The 15,859-nt window shown below is 41.7% G+C and overlaps 2 protein-coding genes across 2 annotated transcripts; one reads left to right on the forward strand and one right to left on the reverse strand.

Annotated features, from left to right (window-relative positions):
- The first annotated feature begins 600 nt into the window (after positions 1 to 600).
- On the forward strand, positions 601 to 6,353 carry LOC123505565. Its single transcript, XM_045257032.1, has 4 exons — positions 601 to 762; positions 3,246 to 3,273; positions 4,080 to 4,270; positions 5,467 to 6,353. Exons 1-4 carry the CDS (start codon positions 616 to 618, stop codon positions 5,590 to 5,592), a joined length of 492 nt encoding a protein of 163 aa, XP_045112967.1. The 5' UTR covers positions 601 to 615; the 3' UTR covers positions 5,593 to 6,353.
- Positions 6,354 to 6,960: 607 nt separating this feature from the next.
- LOC123505567 lies at positions 6,961 to 15,556 on the reverse strand. The gene is made up of 6 exons (XM_045257033.1): positions 15,403 to 15,556; positions 11,743 to 12,183; positions 11,506 to 11,671; positions 9,084 to 9,232; positions 8,816 to 8,853; positions 6,961 to 8,290 (listed from the first exon to the last, which is right to left on the reverse strand). Exons 3-6 carry the CDS (start codon positions 11,584 to 11,586, stop codon positions 8,214 to 8,216), a joined length of 345 nt encoding a protein of 114 aa, XP_045112968.1. The 5' UTR covers positions 11,587 to 11,671; positions 11,743 to 12,183; positions 15,403 to 15,556; the 3' UTR covers positions 6,961 to 8,213.
- Between the last annotated feature and the right edge of the window lie 303 nt (positions 15,557 to 15,859).

Consider the following 15,859-nt stretch of genomic DNA (forward strand, 5'->3'; position numbering starts at 1 on the left):
TGTGCATCAAGTAATGTAGTGCAAGGTAAGGCAGATGAAAGAAACTCGTGGTGAACAAATTCCACGACTCACCGCCGGGGCTAAAAGTCATGAATGAGTCCAGTCGACCTTGTGCACCCAAGCGAGCGGCGCCAAATGAAGGTCCTGAATGCCGCCGGGACTGGATTAGCGTGACGCCTCCAATACCCATTACGCACTTACGGAACCCCGACCACAAGAGGACAGGGGGAGCGTGGAGAGAGTCCCGAGTGACACAGGAGTGGAGTGGTTAACCTCGAGCATCACCCGAGCGGCTGCTCACGGCCGCCAGCTGCAAGCGAAGGGGCGGCGGGCCGGTCTGTGGCAGACGCCGAAGGAGGTGAAGGCAGTGGAAACAGTAGCTTTGTAAGAAAAAAGAGTTAAAGTCTGGTAGGCACACAGGATGTTGTTATCGCCACAGTAACGTTTTGTCTTTCCTGAGGATATTATAGGATCAATACCTTTATAAGAGGTTCTAGGGTAAGTGCGGTATATTTTGGTACATATCAGAAATATGTACAACATTAACATTCCTTCTCTTAAGCAACACATTACATTCACAGAATTATGAACATTGAATGATTATCCAATCATACGATGAGTGGTGGTGGGCGTGCGCAGGATTGGCTGAGGAGCGTGACGTCACGGCGCTCCGAGTATAAAACAAGGAGAAGCAAGAGATTGTTGCGATTCCTTGTTTTCATCTGGCCTGCCACCGGCCAGCCAGCCTCTCTTCTTTCTCAGGTAAGAGTGTGTGAAGTGCGAGTGTGACACTCTTCACTTAAAAGAACACATGAGTGGTCGTCGCGTAAGACAAGATAAGTTAAAATAAAACAAAAGATAATCTGCATTTACATTTGATGATCATAATAAAGAAATTCTCAAGTATCATATATATATATATATATATATATATATATATATATATATATATATATATATATATATATATATATATATATATATATATATATATATATATATATATATATATATATATATATATATATATATATATATATATATATATATATATATATATATATATATATATATATATATATATATATATATACATATATATATATATATATATATATATATATATATATATATATATATATATATATATATATATATATATATATATATATATATATATATATATATATATATATATATATATATATATATATATATATATATATATATATATATATATATATATATATATATATATATATATATATATATATATATGTGTGTGTGTGTGTGTGTGTGTGTGTGTGTGTGTGTGTGTGTGTGTGTTTATATATACATATATATATATATATATATATATATATATATATATATATATATATATATATATATATATAATACTTCAAAAATTTATATGTACTGTATATACTGGCATTAATGTATATATATATATATATATATATATATATATATATATATATATATATATATATATATATATATATATATGTGTGTGTGTGTGTGTGTGTGTGTGTGTGTGTGTGTGTGTGTGTGTGTGTGTGTGTGTGTGTGTGTGTGTGTGTGTGTGTGTGTGTGTATATATATATATATATATATATATATATATATATATATATATATATATATATATATATATATATATATATATATATATATATATAATGCCAGTATATACAGTACATGTATATGTCAGTACATCGTTTTGTGGAAATGGAGCCTCTGAACTTTTGACAGCTGAAGTGTGAGAGGCCAGGCGGCCGTTGCTGCCATGACCACAGGGAGAGGGGAGAGAGTACTGCCAGTGGCCACGAGGGGAGAAGGGAGAGAGAGAGTACAGTCGCTGGTGCCCGGTAGGGGAGAGGGGTAAGAGAGACGCACCAAAAAAAGAGCAGCGGCCTGTCAGTCAGACACCATGTGCCAGCCGTGGGTGGGCGGCCCGGGATCCAAGGGAGGGAGGAAGAGGAAGGAAAGGTACTGGCGCTGCTGACTCTGCAATCACGGGAACGTCGGCGAGACGATACAGGCGGGGTGGTCGGCGATAAGGGGAAGGGAATGTGACACTAGAAAAGTGAGAAAGATACAGAGAATAAAGGAAGAACGAAGAGGTCTAGTTATCTAAGAAAATTATCAGTATAATATGAAGACTCACTCTGTTAGTAGATGAGGCTGAGTGAGAACTGATAAACTGCGGAGACTGGACGTCATACTGTGGCGACTTCATCACTGACTAAAACGGAAGATGCTTGTTTATGGCTTCATGCACCCCATAAACCCTTCCCTCGTCACCCACGCCCCTACAATTCTGACCCCATCGCTCCTCCACCCCCCCAACCCCACCGTTCGTCCACTCCTGGACCCCCACCGCTCGTCAGCTGGGGCAAGGAAGTGTCGGGCAGTAAAGTGTTGATGTGGAGGAAGTTAGCAGGTCTCGAGGGCGATAAGGAAGTGTCGGTGGGAGAAAAGAGCAAGTGAGGGAGCGGGAGGAAAATAAATAAGCAATTTCTAAACTCTTCGTGTGGGAGGAAAGGAAGTCATTTAGTACAGGACCATAATGACGAGTAGTATTGCATGACGCAGAGAGTGGACGAGAATAGCGAGATGGTTAGTGGTGGAGGGAGGTGAGTCATCTGGTGTTACTCTGTAATGAGAAATTATATGAATTACGAGAGGCAAAGAATAAGGAAGTCATCTGGTTACTCTAAGCCCCAAGAAAGTTTTACATGAAGTTGCAGCAATAGACAGTATAAGCGTGGGAGGGAAGGAAGTCATTTATTAATAGGCGCTAATGAATGTTGGTGTCAAGTTACGGGAGGCGGGGCAAGGTAGTAAATAGTGTAAGGAGGAAGGTGTTCTCGCGGCGGTCGAGATGCGCTGGTCGAGGCAACACAGTGGTCACGCGCGGTAATCCATCTGCCGCTCGCGTGCCTCACCTCCGCCTGTACCTGAGAGAGCCTTACGCAACCACCTTTGCATACCTGAGCACCCTAGCGAGTCCACTCCCCCGGTGGAGTTTTAAATTCACTTCCACTTACTCACCTCAGTACATTAATTCATTCTTGTGAAATTTATGTGTTTGTTTTGTTACGCGCATTTATTTTCTGGCGGGCACGAGGCTTGAAGATCAGTTCTCCCTCTTCACTCGCTGCCAGTAAGAGTAATGCTTAGTGATGGTGAAACATTGGTTTATATTTATGCATCTTAATAATTTTTTGCCTTCTTTCCAGAACCTAGCGCAAATGAGGTGTTCAAGAGGTAAGTGAGAGAGAGAGAGAGAGAGAGAGAGAGAGAGAGAGAGAGAGAGAGAGAGAGAGAGGGGGGTAAAAACCAAAGACATAAGGATGATGATAATGACTAACATTACGAGAACGTTTAGAAGAAATGTTATCTATGCACCGAATTAATACAAGATTTAAGGTGTAAAGAATAGGCGGCAACGACTTGTGCATTAATGAAGCAGGACCATGACGGAGCAATGAGGCGGCGCGGCGTATCCCTCACGCTGTCATCCCCACGTGCCGCCGTCGCTGACTGACTCGTAAACACTTGCCGGACCCACTGACCTACCAGCCCCGCCTCCTTCCTGCTCACCGCGTGAGGGACGTGGGGCAGGGAGGCTGGGCAGCGGCGATCCGGCAGAGGATTGCGTATATCTGGCCGTGAATGTCTGGCTCTGAATGTGGGATGCAGCATCATCTCTCGTGTTTTTTTTTTTGTTTGCTATGAGTCAACATGGTTTATGAAGACTATAATGTAGGATAGCTATTCTATTCGTCGTGTATAGAAACTTAAAGTCAGAGTATCAAGTGCATATTTTTCCTTCCATTCACAATCAGCAGCCAACAGTCCCACCACTCAGAGTTTGTGAATAAATAGTGCATTTTTTTTTTATTTATTATTCAGGCATTGAGTAGCTTAATATCACTCAGAGAGGCACAAAGCGTGTGAATTATTCCTGCTACATCGTGAGGATGCCTTAATTTAGCAAGTAATGCAGTACATGCCTTCATTCTTCATCCCTGTTATTAAGGTTTTCTCCTGTTGCCGGCTGCTTCTTGCAGCGCCCCTGGTGGCCGCCCTTGTGGCAGCGGTGATGGTGGCGACGGGAGCGGTGCAGGAGACGTCTTTCTCCTGCCAAGACCGCCCCTATGGTTACTACGCCGACGTGGAGGCAGAGTGTCAAGTGTTCCACATTTGTAACAACAACGCCAAGTGGTCCTTCCGCTGCCCGAACCAGACGCTCTTTAACCAGGTGAGACTTTGTGGCACTCGTACACCTGTCTGCTGCCGCCACCTGCGGCATGACTTGTCTCGACCTCAGAGTGATGGCAAGTATGGTGTGGAGAGTTCGAATGTGTACCTTAATATTAAACCAAATTAAAGTATTTACTTTTTTCCCTCTATAAAATCCTCTGTGCAAAGATCCTTGCAAATGCGTAAATAATTGTAATTCATATCATGTGGTGTGGTGCTTTGCTTACTCGTGTTTCTTCCTTACAATCTTTCCTGTCTTTTTACTCCGTGCTCACCTCTGTACGTGCTGTGAACAATGGAGTGATGACGAGGACAGATCTGATGCTGAAGGTTCTGTTTAGTATAGTTTCCTTATGACCGTAAACGCAGACGAGTTTCGCCTTTCCCACCTTTCTTTCTTCATCCTACATGGACTTCGATTTTATTACATTCTCTTTATCACACTTGTTTCTTTTATGTCAACAGTCAGCAACTGTCTCTATATACATTATGCCAGTCTCATCAATCTCTTTATCCTTCAATATACATCTCACTCATGCCAACTTCCTCTACCATAAACTGTAAGTGTAATTTTCGTAATCCATTCACTGACTCCTTAAAACTCATTTGATAATTAGAAGCTTTTTCGTATCAAATAACCCTTTCATAGACTTATTATGATTATTTATTCATTCATTTGTTTATTTTGTTTATCTATTTTAATATTTTCTTCTAATCCTTTTAGAAGAATGTAGTAATTATCGCATTATCGTGAGTGTCAGTACAGTGCCTTGTGTCCCGGTACTGTTCGCCCAGTGCCAGTCCTTGCCCAGGTAAGGACGGCACCAGCCCATTGGCACCCGCCCAGACCCTCATTCTGCCCCTGTTCTATCTAACCCTCCCCGCCACTCCACCTATTTTCAACTTCCTGAGCTAGTCTTCTCTTACTTGCTTCATTTTTTTCCTTCTTTTACTTCTCGACAGCTTTTATGTAAGGCTATACGTAAGTAACACAAACCTGCACCGTATTCCTAAAGGTTCGATTCTGATACATTAGATCAAATAAGTACAAGGAATGCAGAGACAATTGATAGGTATTTCTCTCTCCTACAATGAGGCTAAATTTGTCTTTCACATAAACAAGATTACCTTTATCTGACTTACATATCTTCACATCAAATGATCCTCAGCTTATACCTCCCCATCTCTCTGCAGCAATACCTCGTGTGTGACTACCAGGCCAATGTGGACTGTGGAGTAGCAGCTTCCCTATACACCATCAATGACAACTTTGGTAAGGTCGAGGAAGTAGAAGATGACACCGAATCCCCCGTTGAGTAATCCTCGCCCGAGCCTCGCCACCTTTACTTTCTCCTGCTGCTCCAATGACCTTCCTGTGTAACGAAAGACTCCTGTCTGCATTTGTGTGCGTTAGGAACTGGTGAATGAGTTAGTTACGGAATGCCATATATCTACCCTAACTGCCAAAAAAATGTTCATATCAGACAGCATAGTTGAGGAGAGGTTAGTATCGTGACGTAGCGATGTACAGCCTTCAGCCTTCAGCTCGAAATGAATGGAACGCACCTAGTCCAATCAGGAGTTCAGGCTTCCTTACGGCTGGATCGATAAGTATTTACCCGAGGAAACTTAGAGAGAAAACTAGAATGGTGATAATCTGCTCCTGCCTCTATGTGTTCAGTTTAGACTTATCTTTACCCACCAAAGATTCAGAAACCGAGACGAATTTTTCCTTAGCACAGCCTTGTACTCGTTTTTGCCTCAAAACTTTACTCATTGCCATATTAGGATTTACATCGTTATATTGTTATTGTTGGCGTATTTCAGCCTTGCCAGTGTCGACGCCTGAGTAATAGTGTAGGACTTTGCTAGGTTCAGTCACATACAGTACATTCCAAGCCTGTGTGTAGTGTAGTGTGTTGTGTCAGGTGCCACTGTGTTACAATAAAAGTGCACATTTCGTGACTGTTGGAGACTATAATGTTGATTCTACTGTCATGTCGATTTTCTATATGTAGTGTACGTAGATACACATGTTTATAATATATTCAGAGGTTTATGAATATATAGAAGAAAGAGAACATTTGGATATGGTATTTATGTTTCAATTTGCTTCTGACACAAAAAGGAAATCAAGTATAAATCATCTTACCAACCTCCACCTTCCCCGCCAGCAGCGTCATCCACAATGCTCACCAGCGCTCCCTAGTGCAGCCACAGCGCCATTACCAATGCATTATGGTTCCCTTATGTGGCTAAGGAGTATTTGGAAAACAACAGGATTGATTACTATTAACACTGAAATGCGAACTTGTTGATATGTCAGACGAAAATTTGTTTGGCAGCCAGGTGTTTCTGCGCTATTCCCATTCATTATACGTGTTGCGTCACTAATGGTCATATGACACATAACAAAATTTCATTTGTCTTAATGAAACTATTTGGGAAACTTAGTCTATCATATTCATCGACCTGAGTGCAATGTGTTCATAAATGGATTATTTATACCAAGGAACACAACGAATACGATAAAATGGTGCAGTTTGTCTTAATACAGATATGTTCCTGACGGTGACTGCGCGTCTATACCCGTTGTCTCAGAAACAGTAGAATTAATACAGTGCCTTCAGAGGTACCGCCTCGAGGGAGTGGCACCGCTTACAGGATGAGGTGAGGATAAATCTGCCATACTCTGTCTTCGGTTTTAATGTCTTCATGTTAGATACAACACACAACAGTTTCACAATACTACAAACACAACACAAATCGCGAAATAAAGCGTGTAATACAAAATGCAAAGTACCTAATTTAGTAGAACTGTCAGGAAAACAGTTTTTGCCTTTTTTTGTGTTCTTGTTACATTAATATACATTTGTATATTAATAGTTACTTGTGCATTACGTAACACATTGCAGTGACATGAAGGAGACAACATCCTGCTATCTCTGGCGAGGATAAAATCATAACACGCTACAGGCAATATTTCTATCGTGCCACCATGTGAGCATGTGAGTGTGTATTGAAAAGGTACGACATTTTTATCCGTTGGGTATCATACATGTAGTAAGGCGGCAGTGTGCATTTAATGAATAAGTACTGAAGGTAGGGGCTGTGTGTCGGAGATTCAGGCAGACATGATCCCCTACTTTCCTGACTGCCAAACTGTGACATCAACACCATCATCACCATCGTTATCACTGCCAGCAGCGCCACCACACGTGTCCTTGCTAGCGTCATAATGGTTCTCTTTCTCCTATTCTTTGCCGACAGAATCGTTAATAGAGATCCTTATAATGATGACAATTGACACCATTACCTTTCTATTTTGGCCTGAAGGTCAGGAAGCAGCAGGTCTTGTTGACGAAGCAGTGAATAACTATAGGTCTAACAAAACCTGGGTACTCACACAATATATTAGTAAAGTTACTGAAAAGAGTGATGTAACACATGCTTGGCTTGTCTCCTCGTGATGTCTGACGAACCACACCTTCATCATCTACCTGCGGTTACCGATCAGCTATACTCTGGCTAGACAACAGGTGATATTTAAAGACAATACTGCGATACTGCGGATAATGCAACAATAAGGAACGTCGACATGGATAAGAGGAGCCACTAGTGCGTCATCCTAGCTATATAGTGAACGTACTACAGAACAAACAGAAGAAAATACATGGCAAACTACTGTCACTTGGCTTGGGTATGTTCCTATAATGTTCCACTACGAGTACACATGTGCACTTGAACCCTCACTACTCTAGAGAAGGAAAGCATCCAGTGGCCAACCCAGTCTTATCACTGTCACTGTTCATCATCATATCTCTCTTGGCCAATGCAGGAACTCATGTTTGTGGTTGTAATGCACACTTCAGTCTATTGCTACGAGGGAGATGGGTGAGTGGCGGAGTGGGACGTGGTGGTGTGCAGAGACAGCGACGGTGCTAAGTGTCGGGGACTTTCTTGCCTGTTCTCATGCCTTGCCTGCCCTGCTTGGCGCGTTTTCTGAGCGCCGACACGCCTGTAACCAACCAAGCAGTGAGAGTAGCATGACGTGACACAAACTGCATGATACATGTAGTCTGTAACTTACTTATTCATTTATTTATGATTATCACTTCCCTCTCTTCTCTGCAAAGGATTACGTTAAAGTTAAAACCGTTTTTTTTTTTATTATTATTATTATGATGTTTTCCCATGTATTTTCTATATGTGACCTTTTTGTCATTTTCAAGTGACATACAATATGATATTGTTACATGAATGACAAAAAAATAACTTAGGCTTGTTACGATGACACGGTTCCCTGAAACACTTCACTGTATGGCTGAGACAAGTGCTGCGGCCCTGGGATTACAGGGCAAAGGGAAACGATGACTTTCAACGAAATATAAACAACAGAACATTTCAGATTTCAAGATAACTAAGAAATGTGAAATAGAACCTGATCCACAAAGAATTTATAGTGTAAACTTATTTTAATCATTACACAATAACAAATTACTTAAGATGAAAATCTGAAGAGTGAGGGAGCGGGAATACTCACTGAGGCGATCTGCTTGCATCTCCACGATGAAGGCGTCACTGCAAGCAGAACCAAAGGAACACGTCAACGAAATGTAGTGGAAGGAATATGAAAAGGAGACTCACTATTCACTTCGATGATTGACCATGATTTGGTGAGGATATTATTCCTTGGTGAGCAGGTGCTGCATCAGTAAATGAGTCATTGATGTTAGGCAGACAATATTGCTGGCAGTGTGTGGGTGTGTTGGTGTGTGGGTACAGAGAGAGCTGACGACACCAACACTTACTGGAGGGTGTTCGTCCTCATGGCGGGACTGACGACCACCTGAGCACCGTACCGGTCTTTCAGCAGTATGGTGGCGCCTCGGGGCTGTCCACACAACGCAGTCAGCCGGTCGTTCAGGTCCTCAGTGCTGATTTTCGTACTGAAGGTCAGCTGTGGGTCACCAATAAGATTAGAAATTTTACTCGACTATGTCCTCATGAAAATCATTTTTTCTCATTGAAAACATAAACTAGTCATTAAAATAATTTGAATATATATATATATATATATATATATATATATATATATATATATATATATATATATATATATATATATATATATATATATATATATATATATATATATATATATATATATATATATATATATATATATATATATATATATATATATATATATATATATATATATATATATATATATATATATATATATATATATATATATATATATATATATATATATATATATATATATATATATATATATATATATATATATATATATATATATATATATATATATATATATATATATATATATATATATATATATATATATATATATATATATATATATATATATATATATATATATATATATATATATATATATATATATATATATATATATATATATATATATATATATATATATATATATATATATATATATATATATATATATATATATATATATATATATATATATATATATATATATATATATATATATATATATATATATATATATATATATATATATATATATATATATATATATATATATATATATATATATATATATATATATATATATATATATATATATATATATATATATATATATATATATATATATATATATATATATATATATATATATATATATATATATATATATATATATATATATATATATATATATATATATATATATATATATATATATATATATATATATATATATATATATATATATATATATATATATATATATATATATATATATATATATATATATATATATATATATATATATATATATATATATATATATACGTGTGTGTGTGTGTGTGTGTGTGTGTGTGTAATTCACCTCGGTCGCCTGCTGGTCATCCAGCCAGTCTTCCCCATTACGGAGCGAGCTCAGAGCTCATAGACCGATCTTCGGGTAGGACTGAGACCACATAACACACTCCACACACCGGGAAAGCGAGGCCACAACCCCTCGAGTTACATCCTGTACCTATTTACTGCTAGGTGAACAGGGGCTACACATTAAGAGGCTTGCCCATTTGCTTCGCCGCTTACCGGGACTCGAACCCGGCCCTCTCGATTGTGAGTCGAGCTTGCTAACCACTACACTACGCGGTGTGTGTAATTCACTGTTTGATCTGCTGCAGTCTCTGACGAGACAGCCAGACGTTACCCTACGGAACGAGCTCAGAGCTCATTGTTTCCGATCTTCGGATAGGCCTGAGACCAGACACACACCACACACCGGGACAACAAGGTCACAACTCCTCGATTTACATCCCGTACCTACTCACTGCTAGGTGAACAGGGGCTACACGTGAAAGGAGACACACCCAAATATCTCCACCCGGCCGGGGAATCGAACCCCGGTCATCTGGCTTGTGAAGCCAACGCTCTAACCACTGAGCTACCGGGCCGTGTGTGTGTGTGTGTGTGTGTGTGTGTGTGTGTGTGTGTGTGTGTGTGTGTGTGTGTGTGTGTGTGTGAGATAGATTGCCGGAGGTATACACCTGTTGCTCAGACTCGAGGATTTCTGTATTACAAGTGCAAGGGTCACAACAAAGCGGTGCGATCGTTCTGGCCTCAGTGCCTCACTACAGGCAGTACAATCCGTACAATGTAAGCCGATCAATGTATGCAGAGTGCACCGTCCCTCAGTCCCTCACACCGCACCGCCGAGATCTCCGGGCAGTTTAGAAATCGGCATCGAGAAGCAACTCGCTACGAATAAATCAAGCTCCCTCGCAGCGCCTTGGGCAACACTCCACCGCCGTGCCATCAGTTTCAGTGTCTCTTTACTGTGTGCTCACTTACACATGACTTGTAGTTGCTGTCAGCTGTAATTTTTGTTCGAGCGTTGCCTGTACTAAAAAGAAAATACCTAACTACTCATTAATGCTACGAGTAACACAGTTGTCGTCAGCAAACTGAATCTTTAAAGGAAGAGTCACCGAAACTTTTTTCATTAGTTAGAATTGACATTGATAAAAACAAAAGGGAAACTGTTCTCGTGACACCACAATACTTTTCTGGACAACACTCTCAGTTTTCCTAAAGGGATGAATTTTAGTAATTTCTCTGTGACAATAAAACAAAAGGTAATCAGAAGGTGTTGAGACAAGAGGCAGCAGCGGCCATAGACTGCCTCGTCCTCATACTCACCCACTGCACGTGGTTGAGCAGCTTGATGAAAATGGTTTTGTTTTTCTGACCCTCGTCCTCTTTGGCCACGGCACTTCCCATCTTGAAGGACGCACTGCCCGCCTGTCTACACAAGGTCTCTCTGGCAGTCACACTATGGTAGCTTGCTTCTCAGTTCTTGCCCAGCCTGGAATACTTTACACTCTCATCGTATGCTTCAATACACACCGTTATTACCTTCCTGCTTCCTTACTTCACCTAAACCTTAGTTCAGTCTAGATAATAAGGGTGAAGTGCTTCAAGGATGTTCGCTCCAAACAGTTCACTCTGTAGCTGAAGGTCGTCCTGGTGACCGCGCGGACATGCGGCCCTCGTCACTGCCTGCTCCTCACGTTCACCTTGTTAACTCTTAAACGCGTTCGATACCCACGGAACGATAAGACGATCTTGCAGGAAGCCTATAAAGTTTTCTACATTCAAAACTATTACCATTATTGTCCCTGAGAATATTAGTTACGCTTTTGAATGTATGTCACGTAAGCTCCGGACTGAAAATGAAAATAAAAGATGCATGTCTTTCCATCACCGGAAGCTGCCGCCACTGACCCGACGTGATCCTCAACTCAGGTGACGTCAGCCTCTTCCTGGTCTGTGATTGGCTGGAGTGAGCACCACGGACCAATCACACATGACGTGCCTCTGAAAGAAATCACCATCGATAACCGAACTGACTGATGGACCTTCAAACAGCCATGCACAATTACACCAACAAACTCTCTCTCCTCTCATTTCCAAGACCTCTTCCACTAACTTCTCGCTGGCCGTCGCCAAGATAGAACATTTGCAGCCACGCGTCGAGCCTCTTATTGCGACTCCCCATTGACGACGAGTAAGGTATGGGTGAGCATCGACCCGCCCTGGAGTAAGGAAAAGAGTAGACGTTTCCTTCCTAAGAGGCAGGAAGGTGCACCTCACCCTTTAGTCCTCCTGTCATTTATATAAGTGAGAAAGTATTACGTCTTCCTTTTTTCTAGGCATTTTCTTGTGAACATGAAGAGCCACGAAGAGTAGTGAAGAGTGAATCAAGTGAGAAACATGCGTACAGCTAGGTAATATACACTTATTACTTTTTTTTATCAAGCCATATCAAAGACTCTCCGATTCTTGGTGAAAACAATAACAATAAATAGAATGTTTTTTGTCAGAGAATATAGCCCCTGCAGTAAGCAATCTTCGGCCACCAAGCAAAAGAAGTTATGAAAGTAATGATACTGTTCATGATGCTGTTGCTGATAATGATAATGATAATCATGCATTGAAGAAAACAAAGCATAAACACGCAATACGTGCACCTGCACCACCCCTGGCCTGCCATGGGTATGCTCAGCTAACAGGTCTTCCCTCGGGGCTGGCAGGGCCTCGTGGCATCACTTGGGACTGATAAGGTGCCTCAGTACTGCTCCTGCGCTGTCAGGGTCTCCCATTGCTAATACCGCCGGGAGGATGACAGGGTCTCCTAGGTGACGGGGCTATGTCTGACCCAGTACCCCTTCCCCCCAACCTTACCTGCCTCCCTACACTGTCTACCTGACGTGGGAAGGGACAAGGAGGGAGTGTGGCCGGAGGAAAGGATACAGAAGGTCTAGTGCTAAGAAAAAGAATATTAATTTCCTTCCCTCTGTCTGCCATCTTCTCTGCCTAACAAAGGTATAGGAAATATTTGTTCAAGTATGTGACGCGACCTCGAAGCAAATCTTTTCTTTTGTTATTCATTTCACGTCTGAGTAAGATGGATATTATACACAGTCTCTTGTTTGAGCGCTCGAGAGAGAGAGAGAGAGAGAGAGAGAGAGAGAGAGAGAGAGAGAGAGAGAGAGAGAGAAAATCAGATAATATACGAAGGAGTGAGCGACGAAGGAAGGAAAAAAAACGTCAGATGGGGAGGAGGTGGTGGAGGAAGTGGTGGAGAAAGAGAGATGAGAAAGGGGAACGGAAAGGAGGAGGAGGAGGAGGAGGAGGAGGAGGAGGAGGAGGAGGAGGAGGAGGAGGAGGAAGAGGAGGAGGAGCAGCTTGAAGAGGGAGAAAAGGAGAAGGAGGAGGGAGACTCAAGATAAGGAGATGGAGTAGAAGAGAAAGAAGAGGAGGGAGAGAAGGAGGAGGAGAAGGAGAAGGAGAAGGAGGAGGAGGAGAGGGGAGATGTTGATGATGAAATAATTATAATGAAAAAGGAACTGAAGAGGTTGATCCTGATTCTCACCATCACCTTCACTGTTCCTTCTATGAGTAAATCCTCGAGCCGACCAGGAGAAGGAGAGGAGGAGGAGGAGAAGAAGGAGTAGGAGGAGGAAGAGGAGGTGGAGGAGGAGGAGGAAAGGAGAGGAGATGAGATGAGATGAGATGAGATGAGATGATGACGTGAGGGAATACACGGTGGCATGGTGAGAGAGCTTCGGTGATGATAATAATAATGATGATAGTGATGATGGTGATGATGATAATGATGATGATGATGATGATATGTGAGACTGATATTTCCTCCAGCAGGTATAAGATGATGAAGATGATGATGATGATGATGATGATGATGATGGTAATAATGATGATGATGATAGTGATGAGTATGTATGTAAGTATATATGTATGTATGTGGTAGGTTTGTGTAGCTAAATAATGATATGATGTAAGTGGTATTCATGGAGATAATTTTCGTAATAAGTGTGTGTGTGTGTGTGTGTGTGTGTGTGTGTGTGTGTGTGTGTGTGTGTGTGTGTGTGTGTGTATGTATGCTAGATAGGTAATGTGCGTGTATATGTATACGTGTGTGTGTGTGTGTGTGTGTGTGTGTGCCTATGTATGCTAGATAGGTAATGTGCGTGTATATGTATACGTGTGTGTGTGTGTCTGTGTGTGTGTATGTATGTGCCCGGCTGTGAGGATGGAGGGTGAAGGAGTGTGCGTGCGTATGTATGTATGAGCAAGGAGGAGGGGGAGGAGGCAAGGGGACGGGGAGTAGTGGGGTTTAAGGAGGGAGGAGGGTTGCAAGTAAGTGGAATCGGGAAGAAGGGGAGGAGAGACTGAGAAAGGGGGAGAGAGAGAGAGAGAGAGAGAGAGAGAGAGAGAGAGAGAGAAGGAGGGTGTACAGGAGGATGGGAGTCAGGGAGGGCGGGGGCGGGGAGGCAGGGAGGCAAGAAGGGACGAGTGGGAAGGAAGGAGGGGAGGGAAGAGAGAATCAGGTGGGAGGTAGGGGGTGGGATGGGACGGATGGGTGGATGTTGGAGGGGCAGTGACGTGATAGGAGAGGAGGAGGGGGAGGGAGGACATAAAAGGGAGGGATGGGACGGGGACAAGGAGGGGAGGGAGAGAGGAGAGTGAGAGGGGAGGGAGGACGTTGGGGGACCTCAGGGGGAAGAGTGAAAGAGGGGTGGGTGGTTTGGGGGGTGGGGAAGGGCTGGTGCGGGCCCCTCCTCTCCCCCATTCCCTCCGTGGGTTGGAGGACCCAGGCACGTTCCCACTCTATGTCCCCTAGCTGCTGCTGCTGCTGCTGCTCCCACACATAAGTATACATACATATACTGTAATATGTATACCTCATTTCTCTTACTCTAATCCTTCTTTATGTATGTATATTTGTATGTACGTATGTATGCATGTATGAATGTATGTATGTACGTGTATGTATGTATGTACGTGTGCATGTATGTGTGTGTGTATGTTAGGGTAAGTGCATAACACAAGTGCACATGTATTTTTATGTATTTACACGTGTAGACGCCCACATATCACAGTTTTCATCACGTCAATATTACTATACTGTAATCATTCACATATACGTGTACTGCATATACTCAGTACTTATACGTATATACATAATGACTTGAATGTATTCCCACACATATATACATAAATACATACACTTACCTAAACACACTGAGATGTCCAAACAGATAGCATTAATTAGGAAGCACAAATGTCAGTGAGTGTGTTTGTGTGCATGTATGTGTGTATGTACATATGTAATGGGAGCATGTATACATTCTTGTTTTGTGTATTTTGAGTGGAAACGTGTGTGTGTGTGTGTGTGTGTGTGTGTGTGTGTGTGTGTGTGTGTGTGTGTGTGCAGTATGCGTGTGCAAGTGAATGTAGGTGTGTGTGATGCTCTCTTCCCTTCCTCCCTCAATCTCCCTCCCCTTGCTAGCCTCTCACTCTCTCCCTTCCTCCCCCTCTCTCCCATGTCATGTCTCTCTCTCTCTCTCTCTCTCTCTCTCTCTCTCTCTCTCTCTCTCTCTCTCTCTCTCTCTCTCACATTCTACCTCCCTCCACTCCCCCTCCTCCACCTTCCTACGCTAGCCTCTCACCCTCTCTGTTCCCCCTTACC

This window comes from Portunus trituberculatus, chromosome 18 (genome assembly GCF_017591435.1).
Source record: "Portunus trituberculatus isolate SZX2019 chromosome 18, ASM1759143v1, whole genome shotgun sequence".
In the NCBI taxonomy this organism is placed as follows: domain Eukaryota; kingdom Metazoa; phylum Arthropoda; class Malacostraca; order Decapoda; family Portunidae; genus Portunus; species Portunus trituberculatus.